The sequence below is a fragment of the Impatiens glandulifera genome, chromosome 8, assembly GCF_907164915.1.
Source record: "Impatiens glandulifera chromosome 8, dImpGla2.1, whole genome shotgun sequence".
Lineage (NCBI taxonomy): Eukaryota > Viridiplantae > Streptophyta > Magnoliopsida > Ericales > Balsaminaceae > Impatiens > Impatiens glandulifera.
In genome coordinates this window covers 46,689,323-46,703,027 of record NC_061869.1, presented here as the reverse complement: position 1 = coordinate 46,703,027, position 13,705 = coordinate 46,689,323, and the positions used below count along the sequence as shown (strand labels likewise).

General features: G+C 28.4%; 1 protein-coding gene across 1 annotated transcript; it reads right to left on the bottom strand.

Annotated features, from left to right (window-relative positions):
- Positions 1 to 1,749: 1,749 nt before the first annotated feature.
- Positions 1,750 to 7,356, bottom strand: LOC124911879 (probable trehalase). Its single transcript, XM_047452410.1, has 12 exons — positions 7,279 to 7,356; positions 6,627 to 7,152; positions 5,861 to 5,980; positions 5,292 to 5,407; positions 4,950 to 5,050; positions 4,611 to 4,720; positions 4,445 to 4,517; positions 4,197 to 4,364; positions 4,033 to 4,117; positions 3,408 to 3,507; positions 2,020 to 2,233; positions 1,750 to 1,921 (listed from the first exon to the last, which is right to left on the bottom strand). The coding sequence occupies exons 2-12, from the start codon at positions 7,148 to 7,150 to the stop codon at positions 1,844 to 1,846; spliced, it is 1,689 nt and encodes a 562-aa protein (XP_047308366.1). The 5' UTR covers positions 7,151 to 7,152; positions 7,279 to 7,356; the 3' UTR covers positions 1,750 to 1,843.
- Between the last annotated feature and the right edge of the window lie 6,349 nt (positions 7,357 to 13,705).

Genomic DNA, 13,705 nt, shown 5'->3' with positions numbered 1-13,705 from the left:
CAACGCTAGAACGTCTTCAACATTTCAGGTTAGTTTTTCTGTGTTTCCGTCGTTTTCATGCTGAAATGGAAGAATGTTTTAGGGTTTTAGCGTTTGGAGTTTTAGGTTAGGTGGTGGCTGAATGATTTTACGGTGGAATATTAATCTGACGAAGGCGAAGATGCATTTATCGAATGCGGAAAATGCATTTGTCGCAGGCGAATATGCAATATTCGTCTGTGACATATGCATCTTCTGCCTGCGACATATGCATTTTCCGCCTGCAACAGATGCATATTCGTCTGCGACGCCTACGACAGATGCATTTTAAACCTTAAACCATTTAGTCACCCCATAAAACCTTAAACCTAAACTCTAAACGCTAAAACCCTAAACCATTCTTCTATTTCAACATGCATGCGAGGTAAACAACGGAAAAATGGGAAAAACTCACCTTAAATGATGCGACGTTGCCTCGGGGAGTTCGTTGCCTCGGGGAAAAACTCACCCTAAACCTGAAATGATCGATCGGCTTCCTTTGTTCGTTGGTTCGCTCGGCTTGGATCGTCGTCGGGGGAGAGGAGAAGAAGAGAGAATACCAAGGGGAGAAGGGAAAGGGAGTTTCGGAAAAATGAAATGAGGAGAGGGAGGGAAAATGGAAAGGGAAGTTGGGAAAGGTTATGTTTTTATTTGAAGGGTAAAAAGGTCTTTTTTCATGGGCAAAAGGTTATATTTGCAAATATTATGTGCCTTATGCTAAATTTGGAAATAACCCTATTATCAAGGTTATTTCGTCAAATTTCACGCCTAGTTTTGGTATATTTGTCCTAATATACGATAAAATTAACTCAATTAAAAGATGAATGACTTATTAGATTATGATAGTTTTTTTTACCTAAATTGTACTTTTGTAAGACTATAAATTAAGAAATAAATATAGCCCTTCGGATTGAGTTAAAACTTAGAGTAAGAAAAAATAATAATTGTTGATAATTTAAAGGATTAATGATTATTTTTGGTAAAATGATTTGAAGGGTATTGATATATATAAATAAAATAAAAAAATAATAATAATTTAAAATATAGGGTATTTTAGTTATTTTTGTTAATAATTTGAATGATACGATAGATGAGAAGGCAGGCAGTGGAATGATTTTTTTTAATTTTGTTTGAATTTTTTAAAAACCCAAATCCAACAAAGCCGTAGAGATACATACCCTTATGGGGTCTTCCTTCCTAATGCTTTTTTGCTTTATCTAGTTCAAGTTTCAATTTTTGATTTGTTCACTTTTTCAAGCAATCATTTTATTAAAAAAAATAACATATATATTAAAAAAGGAGTAAAGAATGAAAAAAAAAAAACCTAGACTTAATGAAACAATGGTTGAGGAATTCAAAATATCTGTCATGAATCTAGACTAGATAAGATCCTCCATGCAAAAAAATAAATGATATTAAGAGAATCACATTAACTTGATTCAGCAAAAATCATCAATTCTTTGGAAAACAATTTGAGATAAAACAACTGTGTCTCGAGATGTATCGAGACCTCCATTGTTGCGGATTGTCACAAGTTAACGACAATTATTGAGCCTTCTCATTTCATAGCCACCTGAATTTCATGAGTAATAAAATCCGGTATACATCCATTTGGAACACTTTAAAATTCTGATATTCCCACATATTGCAAGCTTCCCTTCTTTCGTTCATGATATCTTTTATCATTCAAAAGGTAATAATTAACTACACATAAATTTACATTCACGGTACTAAACAAACAATGGGTGAAATCCAGGATTGATTACATGAGAACAAAATATCACAATTTAATTTCAAACAAAAAGAAAAGATTGCATCGTCAACATCATATCTTCAAGTCTTTTGGCCATCCCAACTCCTCCAAGAACGACAATACAACTCCGTTTGACCAGCCAAAACCGGTCTACATTAATAAAAACACACCAAAAACTGTCAATATCTAAATTGCATATCTTTTTCACCCACGGAACCAAGAAAAAAAATGACAAAACACTCTTTTACCTGAGGATTGTACTCGCCACCACCTCCAGATTCCCCGCATGTTTCCACATTGTATTTCTCATGCATCACGCCGGTATTCTTGAAAGTGACATAGTTGGTTTTTAGCCAACCATGGGCAATGTCTTGTGCTAAGGACATTGCCTCTTTTGTTCCCATCTTTAGCAGGCCTTCCACAATCATGTGTTGAAGAGGTGCCCATCCATTTGGAAAGTCCCTTCACAAAGATGCAATTCATTTAGAAACCTTCAATAAATTTGGTTGAGAAATCTAAATATTTTTTACATATCCAGATACATTTGGTATGAAAGGTGTGGCTAACTGGAATACAAAAACTTTTGCAACCCTGAAATGTCTCTCTTTGATGATCAATAGTCTGATTACCATGAAATCTTTACAGTTTGATGATTTTTTTGTGCCCTCGCCCAACCCAATCAAACATCGCCTTCTATCATCATGTCTTTTTATTATTGAAAGTGCATTTGGATTTGGTCTTTTTAGTATTGTAAGTGTATTTGGATTTGGACCCATTCAAATACTTTGTTTCCAAGGACTTGTTTTGATGGATTGGTTATTGGGATAAAACTCACCCCCAAAACCCAACAATCACATTATCAATATATTTATCTATTAAAATATTAAAATTATTCCTTACTTTTCTTTTAATATAAATTAATTATTAAATAAAAATCTAGAGAGATGAAGGATAATTTGGTAAAAAATAAATAAAAACCAGTTTTTTTTTTAGTTTTAATCAAACATTGATTTTTTTAGAAAAAAAACAAACAAAACTCAAAAAACTACTTCCTCAATCAAAGCCCCAAGAGTTTGTTTGATCTTGGATTTTTTGAAATTTTTATGAGTTTTTTCAAATTCTGTAAAGTATTTTGGTAATTTAGTTGATAAATTAAGTGATTTTATAAATGAATTTTATTTTAAAACCTAAAAAATACTTGTTCTACATCATACAAACTCCAAAAACTTGCTTGATCTTGGATTATTTTGAAAAAAAAAAAACTGTCATATCACATATCCTTTAATATATCTTTCCGACCATCAAATCACTTATTTATCAACTAAAATACCATTTTTGTATTTTATAAAACTTAAATTTTAAATACAAAATGACATTTTAGTAATTTAACCAAATCATCATCAAAAACCTATTTTTTCATCAAACAAGAATTTGATTTCACAACCTAAACTTTCTAAATAACCCCACATCAAACAAGCTAAACAAAATCTTATTTGGATCCAACACTCATTGATGAATGGTGTTTTAAAAAGAATGGTGTTTTAAGAAAACATGATGAATGGTGTTTTAAAAAGAAGCTAATATTTAGAAACATTTGATGGAGTGAACGAGGAAGAGGAATAAGAGAGATTCTCACCATTGTTGTCCAGAATTGGTTAAAGTAGTAGCAATTCCCGATGCACATACAAGGCCAGAATCTTTAAGACTTTTTATTACTTTCGCTGCCATAGCAGCATCTTCACGTGTGTAAAACAAAGAAAACACATTAGAAGAGGATTAAAATATCAAATATGATCAATCTTGCCAAATTATGAGCATTCTTGTTTCAAATATTGTTTCAAAGCATTAGAAATATCATAAAATAAAGAATTTGTTTGAGAGAATTTTGTGTGGAAGGATGTTCTCACCAAAATTCATGTTGTATGCATTTTCACAAGTTTCTTTTTTGTTTTTTAATTTCTCATCTGGATATGGATACATGTTTATATATCAGCAGATCATCGTTTGTGACATTTCTATGCCTCAACTAGATCAAATTTATGAACAAACAAATTTGAACACAACAGATCGATTTAGACAAACTAGTTTCAATCGTTTCTTGCTGGTTCCACACTAGCATACATATTCTTTCTAAATAAAGAGTTTGACCAACAATAACAGTCTTTTCCAAAATATCATGGTTAGAAAAATAAATTTGACAAAAAAAACAGCATAAAAGAGAGCATATATTCATTCTGCAAGAGAATGTGATCACCACAAACCTGAGTGAAAAGGCTCAATCCACAAAGGAATGAAGTTAGAAGCAAATGCCTTCATATTCTGTTGCGAAGATTTCCATTTGTAACCCTTAAAAAAGTACGAAATAGGGTATGTGTTAACACTTTAGAAAGACATTAACAATATTTTCAGAGAGATCTTGTCAAACCTGGAGTGAAGATTTTCCATCGAGCCAGTAATCAAACCATTGTCCCTTCTCTTCATTCCAGAAGATGGAGTTCATTGCCAGTTTTCTCACTTGAGAAGCTTTCAAATACTGTAAAGATGTTTCGCGATCTCCATTTTCTTTCGCCAAAACTGATATGTCAAGTTCCATCTATTACAAGATAATTAAAAATGAAAAAATTTAAAAGTCAATAATAACATGCATTTCAAAAGAGTTCAAACTTTTCACACCTTGAGAATGAAAGCATTCAAATCCACAGGTAAAATAGATGTTGTTGCCAGTGTTGTGAGATCACTTTCATCTCTGCAATGAAAACACATAAGAAAAACGATCTTATATTGGATTGATAAACTGGTTTTCAATATTCAAATATTTTTGCAAACTTTAAGTATTCACCTCATCCATCTTGAGCTGAAGTCCCATCCAGTTTCAGCTGTAGAAGCTATTTCACGATAGAGAAGACGTTTCTCAGAGACACTAGACAGCTTGGAAGCTGTTTCTCGGTCCTATTGGTGAATATGAAGAGGAAAGTATCAGTCACATCTTCTTTTACTGCAATTTTTTTTCTCTAAGGTGTATAATTGGAATTTGAATTTATTTACAATTCAATTCCTATGTTAGGTTTTTAATTTGAATTGAGAATGGTGGCTTTTGAGTGGTTATCTTTTGGGTACATTGATTTTGAAAGTGTAAAAATCTCAACAACTAATAACAAATTGTGTTTAGAGGATTTACAATGGTTGAGGATTCTGGCCTTGGTTCATTCCACATTGCATAATACCTACTTAGTGTATGGCTGCAACCTTTTTCATCTTCAACTGTCACAACATGTATTCCTGAAATATTCCTAAATAAGTTGAGGAAATCTTGAATGAATTACATAATGATGAAGTTATGCCTTAAATAAACATACAAAAGACTAATAAATATTCCAAATGATCATACCAAATATTCTTATAACTAGCCTGCAGGGATTATTTTCTACACTCTCTTAAGCTAGGCAATATATGTTCTTCAAACTAAAGAAACCCGTGAATGATTTAATCAATAAAATCTAAGAATGTTTTTTCTTGGTACCTGAATTCCAGAAATTATGTTCTTTTATTAAGGCTGGAAGAGCCTTCTTGAGAAATTCCTTGTCGTTTGTTCTTATGTATACATCATATACCATGGAACTCAGAAGTGGCGGTTGGCTGCAATAAGCATCAAATAAATGGATTAGCAAAGCAAAAGAAATATTCTTTGAGATGTAAATAGTAGGGGTTTAGTCATATTGGTCAAACATTTCCAATACACTGAAATCGCACCATATTGAATGGAAGAATAAAGTAATTGATGATCCCTGCAAACATCTCTCAGTTAAAAAAGAGTAGTCAAACTGAACTCTTGCGGGTTAGTTGTATGTTTTAACTCAACTACAAAAGATATTGGTATATATCAAAACATTCAAAAGTATCAACCAGCAGTCGTGAACTCCAATTCATGATAGAACTAGCCAAATTTTAATGATGTTTTGGTCAAATAAAAAAAACACAAACATAACCGACTTCTTACACTCGTAGTAAATAGCATTAAGTTGAAGCAATGTTGTGTGATGAATAAAACATAACATGGGTAAACAAACATAAGAATGAGACAATATATACCTTCTATTTGTGTAATATACCCTTGTTCCATTAAGAACATGTCCATATGTCTCTAAAAGTGAAATCAGATTCATCACAATCCCCTTAGCCGTTTCATACATCTTACTTGCTAGTAATCCCCTGTCCACCCATCCAGTTAAGCAATAAGAAAATACCATTCAAGAGAAAATGCCTAAAATTGAACCCCATACATGAATCAATTAAAATACTAGAATACCAATTTCTTTCTCTATATAAAGATGTGTGCTTTCTTTACTTAGGAAACAGCTAAACTTGCTACTAATAGAAACCATTGAGGCTTTAACTACAAATGCCCATCAACAATTATGTTGGAACTTCCAATCTACATTCAAGACCATCCCGAAGATCTTGCCTAGTTCTCGGTATTCCAAAATCAATACAAGGACCAAAAAGGAATCCCTGATATTCAAAAATGAGCCAACACATAATAGGTATTCCAAATCTTTCAATTTTGAAATCTTATGAATAGCCAAGATTTTTCGGATTCTTAGGACTGCATCTGCTGACTGATATTGTGCCCTGCAACTGTTACTTAAAATTATATCATTGTAAACTAAAATATTGTCACTATCAAAACAGTAACATTAAAAAGTTGTCAATGTTACAATTGAAAGTGATCTTTTTGGTTTGGTATAAGATTAGATTATGATTCAAATAGCTTTAACCAATAGATTAAATTTGGGTCTGATATGATAATCTACATGAAAATATGATATAACAAAACAATTTGGAAATGAGAACTGACCTAATAACCCAATAAGAATCCCAGTAATAAATTTCCCTAAACCTGGAGCCCGGAATAACAAGATGACCGGGCAACGGCAGTAGAGTATGCAGTTGGGGTTTCCTGAGGACATCATCTGAAACTTTCCTGCTTAAATGCTTCCACAGTCCATGAATCTTTAAACCCCATTCCATAACTTGCTTATTCTCCACCATTGGCAAAAACCCATCTGGGTTCGCCAAAAAATCCACCGGAGAAACGGTTTCTAAATCCGCCTCCGCCGTGTTCAAGTATCTTTGGATGAACCCATTGAGATCCTGAGCGGATACCGACCCGTTCTGTGACAACTTATCAAAGGCGGATTGAGTATCCGATAAATCGAATTTCAGGGAAAGATCCACGTAGAGTTTCGGGTCGAAATCTTTTGACCCGAATGTTTTGAGAGCAGTTTCCTGTAGTTGTTCCAGGAAGCTAACTAAAGGTACATTAGGGATGATTGGACCGGAATCCAACGTTAGAGATTCAACGGCGGATGACATGAACATAGCTGCGAATTTATTACAAAATCTTAAACATGTTTGGCTGGTTTCCTGTATGAAATGGAAGAAAAATATGCATGCATATATATATATATATATATATATATATATATATTATTTATATATTGACTAACCTTTTCCGATTGACAGAGACAAAGGTGAGAAAAAACTCTGATGGGTTTTCCTTTTTGTTTGATTAACGAAACGAATCGTTTCTTGAATCTCTCGTTTGGAGAAGAAGCATTTGCATAATCAACGCGTCTACTTATAATTATGATATCTTAGATTACTTTCAACATAAGGCATTACCAAAAATAAAAAATAATAAAATATTATAGAGCTTATTTGTTTGATATTTAGTTAGGCCTGATTCTTTAAATGTTTTTTATTTAATATTTACAAAATCAGTTTTCAATTAATTTCTTCTCACCAATCACATCATTCATTTCATTAACCAAAATACTAAAATACTCTCTATTTTAAATTATTTCGTTACTTTTTTTCTCTTTCTAGGTTATTCAAATAACCACAATCCGAACAAGTCCTTAGTTGAGATTTTAATTGACTTTTTTATATAAAAAATACTATATGAATTTTTAATTAAAGAACTTTTATATATATTATTTGTATGTAAAATTTAAATTTTATAAAATTTAAGTGATTGAAAACATAAGATGTAATATACAAAATTTTAGTAAAAAAATTTTCATATAAAAAAGATTTTATAAAAAATAAGATTTTTAGGTTTTTAATTAATTAAATTAAAGTATTTTTTTCATTTAAATTTTATAAAAAATAATATTTATATAATTTTATTAATAAATCAAATAATTAAATATTTTTTTAAAGTATTATAAGATTTTATTGATAAAAATAATAACAATTAATTAATAATATTATTGTATATATAAATCAAAACGGAAAGTTCAATTAATCCTTTCTTTATTTTATTATTAAGAGTAGAGTAACGGTTACATATTATTTTGAGAAAGGGGAATATTTGTATTATTGTTGTTTATTTTATTTTGTTGTAATTAATTTGTGAATTTGATTTTTTTTTAATCTTTATTATTATATGAATATTTTTGTAATTAATTTTGTTGGATGAGTTATTTTAAAATTAGATATAAACTAAAGTGAATAGTGATAAACTCTACTATTGAGAAAGAAGGAAGCACTAAATATATATGATCAAATATTAAAAAAAATTAAGATCTCCGTGCATCGCAATCGCAGATAAAAATATATGATTAATCTGACTCAAATATCCATTTACTCTCACATATATATCCAAATTAACCACAATTCTCGATCCGGTAATTCGGACACTTTCAAAATTAAGCAACATTATATATATATATATATTAGTTAGTTAAAAATGTTCCGCATTCATCAAATTTGATGTTAAACTTAAAATATAAAATGTTATTAGTTTAGTTGGTTAAAGAGTTGTACTTATTTTGTTAAGTTCAAGTTCAAAACATACTTATAGCATTTTTTATTTTATTTTTAACTGTTTTGAGTTTATGGGCGGGTCAACCCAGAATTCGAATCAAGTATTCATTTACTCTCACATATATATCTAAATTAATCACAGCTCTTGACACGACAATCCGAACACTTTTAATAAAATTAAGCATTTATATATATATATATATATATATATATATATATTATATTATATTATATATAGATATTATATATAGATAGATGGATTATAATACATTAAATTTATTGAATGTATAGAATATAAACTTACATAATAAATAATAATTTAATTTATTAAGAAAAATCAACTGAATCTGAAAAATCAACTAGATTCAAAGCCTTACCAAAGTTTTAACTAGAATGTAAAAAAAAATACTTTTAGCATTTTTAATTTACTCGCACATATATATTCAAATTAATCATAGTTCTCGACTTAACAATTCAGATATTTTGAAAAATTAATCATAATTATATAAATTAGATAGTTAAAAAATTTGAACTTATATTGTTAAAACGTCCAGCGTTAATCAAATTTGGTGTTGAAATTAAAATATAAAGTATTATTAGCCTAGTTGGTTAAAGGGTTATACTTGTGTTTATTAGTTACAAGTTTGAACCATACACATAATATTTTTAATTTTATTTTAACCGTTTTAAATTTATGGCGGGTCAATCCAAATTCAACTCAAGTATCCATTTATTCTCACATATATATCAAATTAACCGCAACTCTCGAACCAAAAATCTGAATATTTTAAAAATTAAACATTATTATATATATATATTTATTATTTTTAAGAAGAATAGATCAGCTAAAATTTCATAATAAATTCTTTATTCAAAATATTTTTCAAAATATTTTGTTAGTCAATTTATCAAAATATTTAATATTATACTTTAAAAAAGAAAAATATATAACACAAAATATGCGCCTTCAAAGTCAACTTGACTTATCAAGATGTGATTTGTATAATCATTTTCATTATAATTTAAAACTTATTTAAGATTAAATTTTTAGACTATTTTATCTATTAACAGGTTTTGGATTATTCAAATAACTAAAAAAAATTAAACATAACTTCATTCTTCCTCAGGAAATTTGATGAAATGACCATAATAATTGTTTTAATTGGGAAAATGATCGGTGCCTAATAAAAATTATGCAAATGATCATTTCATATTTTTCGGACGAACCCTAATTCGTCGATTGTGCTGTTGCGTGGCGAGCGTGCCGTCGCGAGAGTCGTCGCGAGACACGGCCGTCATCGTGAGTCCAACGAATTAGGGTTCCGTATTCGTCGAGTGTGCTATCGCGAGACGTGAGCGTAGCTTGACACGACGGGGTATTTTAGTCATAACACAAGGGAAAGTGGTCATTTATTTAAATTTGATTGGGCGCTGGTCATTTCCCCAAATAAAGGCTTTATTATGGTCATTTTATCAAATTTCTTTCTGTCATCCATTAAATCAATAAATTAATTAACCAAAATATTAAAATAAACTTTATTTTAAATTATTATTATTTATTTTATTTATTTTATTTATATAAATTAATACCTTTTTAAGTCATCTTATTAAAAAAAAAAATATATCCTCAATTATTAAAAATAATCACCAATTTTCAATAAATCCAACCTAACAAGACCTAATTAACTATATCATATAAAAAGTGAAAAATAACCATGACTAATTTTCAATAGGTGTTTAATCAGCTTAAACTCGAGGACTTCTAATATTGTTTTCATAACCTAAAAAATCAAACACCTATAATTTATATCCACATGAAACAAAAGACAAAAATAAAATAATACATTTTGTCTATATTAAAACACAATCTTACCAATTATGTATTTATCTATCAAAATTAATGTTCAGAGTATGGGTTGAAAACGATATATATTTTTATTTACTATAGGTCAATTATTGGAACAATTTTATTAAGATCTCACTTAAAAAGAAAAAATAATTAAAATTATTTCAGTCAATTCATATTTCATTCAAATCTAAATTATCATAACATTCTCATGTTTAAATTTGTTATGATTCTCAATTTTTTTCAATGAAGGTACTCAATTATTTTGCAATTATCACCTAATAAATTAAACTTTTTAGAAGTTGAACTTGAAATGAGGTCATAACGATATGATAGTGCTATTTTTTTAAATTAAAAAAAATATTTAAAAAATCACCCTTATTAAGCATGACTAATAGACTAATAGTGACAATTAAAATAGTCATTATTGAATAATTTGGATGAGAAAATGATAAAAAAAAATAATAGTATGATATGGCAAGTTTATTAATTATTTAATATAATGTTGCTTTGTTTAATTAAATTAGGCGTCTAAGGAACCAAAAAATTGTACTTCCTTGAAAGCATCTGATTCGCGTGAAGGACCAGCGATAACAAGTTAACAACCAATATATATCCCAACACGGACACAAACTCAAGTTTATTCCACCTAACCCCTTTACAAACATGGATTTAAAACTCCTTACTATATTATTAATTAACTATATTTTATTATTTTTAATTATTTTTAATGCTAAAACATTATATATATATATATATATATATATATATATATATATATATATATATATATATATCTTATATTTTTCTTATAAAAATTTATTGAAAGAAATTTATAGTTTAGAGTACCCAAAGTCTAGAAGGATACAAACAGCAATCAGAATGATCTACTTAGCTCACCCCCAATTTTTTTTTACTGTTTAAATTGATAATACTAACTAATTTCTTAAAGATATTTAATATAATTCATTGTTTATTTATTTAATTATTAAAAAAAATATATTTATTTTTATCCACTCATTTTGTTTTAAACTTTTTTGTTATTTTTTTAAGCCAACCACAATTTTAGTTCAAGTTCACACTGACCATAAATATTGGTCGGATTCCTTATATACCACAATCAAGCTTTCTTATCCACAACCACTTAAGATACTGCACCTTTTTTATAAGAAAATTTTATAAAACTATTCTTAACTATTTTTCATGAATAAATGTAAGAGTTGATAAAAAAAAAATGAAATAAGAGTAGAGTTTATGTTATTGTAAATATTAAATAGGGTGTCGTGATAAAATAAACAAGACTCTTATTTGGGAGACTTAGAAAATAATTATTGAGACAAGATTTATTTTACAAATATTTTATTTAAAATTTTATCACCTATTTGAATAATTGTATAAAATATTAAGGTCTTATTCAGAATAAGATTTTTTCAAAAATTTAGAGGGGGAAAATATAATGATTGATGATTATTTTGAGAAAACAATGATTATTTTTGATAAAAAAACTTAAAATGTATTGATATATATTAATAAAATAAAAAATAATAATTTAAAATAAATGATATTTTAATATTTTAATTAATGAAATCAGTGATGTGATTGTTGATAAGTAATTGATTGAAAAAATGATTTTAGTTGAATTTTTTAAAAAACTTAAAGAGAGCCAGGCCTAAGATAGTTTTGTATTTTTATTAGCTAAGTTTGTTTCCCAAATTTATCTATATAATAGATTGAGTCATTAATTCTCAATCCATACATCAAGAATAAATTAATCGTTTATAACGCTCGTACAAAAATTATCGACATCTTAAAACGTTTATTATTTCATTAAATTTTGTGGCTTATCTTCCTCTCGAAACTTGTAAAACGAAATGAGAGTACGACTTCTTGAGAAGTTATCTCGTATACAATGAGGTGAGGAATTGAAATAAGATTTAATAATATCAATTAGTTTTGACTTTTTAGAGTTGTTACCCAATTTTTTCTTTAACTAATCGAGAAAAGAAAATATTGTTGTAGACACTCATTTTTATTACCCTAAATTTATATTTTTTTAATAATTTCGAACCTATAAAAATATTTTTCTAAAATCACATGCGGACTCATTGCAAGAGAATTAGAAATTATGTTAAAGAATGATGTCTAATCAATTGAATCATATAATAATTAATTACAGATTATTTTAAAACAATAAAATCCAAGTGTTACAAACAAATAATTAAGGTGAATAATAAATTAAATGAATTATTATCATTATTTATTAGGTATTTTGAAAAAGATAAAATTTAATTGGTCAAAATATATTCAAATAATAAATAAAATAATAATTGAGTTTGACAAAATTAATTTATTATTATTAATAGTATTTTTTTTTAAAATATATTAGATATTAAAAAATAAAATAAAATTTCAAATAATAAACTGTTATTTTATTTAGGTAATATTTTGAAAATACATAAATTTAAAATATAAATAAGATAAAATAAATATATATTATTGATACGAATCTTATTATTTTATTTTATTTTGCTGACTTTTGCTTTGTGAAAGAAAAAATAAATAAAAGCCCAAACTTGAAGCCCAACATACAAGAACATACAAGTAAGCAAAATCGAAACATGAGAGCCCATCAGCATTGAAGTCCAAACTCCAAACGCAAATCAATGTTATATTGGATAAAAATCACGAGAACACATAACATACTTTTTTACAGCTTGTCTGAATTCGCTTAAATTTCTTTTTTTATGCTTGTGTTTCAATTATTCTCTAAAATCTTAACTACTATCAGACAGACTTGATATCGATTTTTGTTTTTCTTTGATTGTCTGATAGTGTTCGATCTTACTTTAGTAAGGGAAGGAATCGAAACTCATTCTGAAATTTAGTTTCGGGTTCAACCATACTTAAGCTTCGACTCAAAAGTGGTGATCCAGTTGTGTCCCAATAGACTGCACATCTAACTCCATGAGTTAGACTACACGTCTAATTACGAGTCTATTAGACTGCACGTTTAACTCCATGAGTTAGACTGCACATCTAATTACGAGTCCATTAGACTGCACGTCTAACTCCATGAGTTAGACTGCACGTCTAACTACAAGTGCATTAGACTGTACGTCTAACTCCATGAGTTAGACTGCACGTCTAATTACGGATTCATTAGACTGCACGTCTAATTCCGAATCCATTAAACTGCACTTTTAACTCCACGAGTTAGACTGCACGTCTAATATCATGGATCAAATACCAAATCGGTCTAA

What these genes read in the sequence shown, in the direction of transcription:
- LOC124911879 (XM_047452410.1), bottom strand. Translation starts at nt 7,150, where the DNA reads ATGTTCATGTCATCCGCCGTTGAATCTCTAACGTTGGATTCCGGTCCA. An exon ending in GATTCTTATTGGGTTATTAG is followed by an intron (nt 5,981 to 6,626) that starts GTCAGTTCTCAT and finishes ATGGGTGGACAG; the next exon opens with GGGATTACTAGCAAGTAAGA. An exon ending in TGAATGCTTTCATTCTCAAG is followed by an intron (nt 4,365 to 4,444) that starts GTGTGAAAAGTT and finishes ATCTTGTAATAG; the next exon opens with ATGGAACTTGACATATCAGT.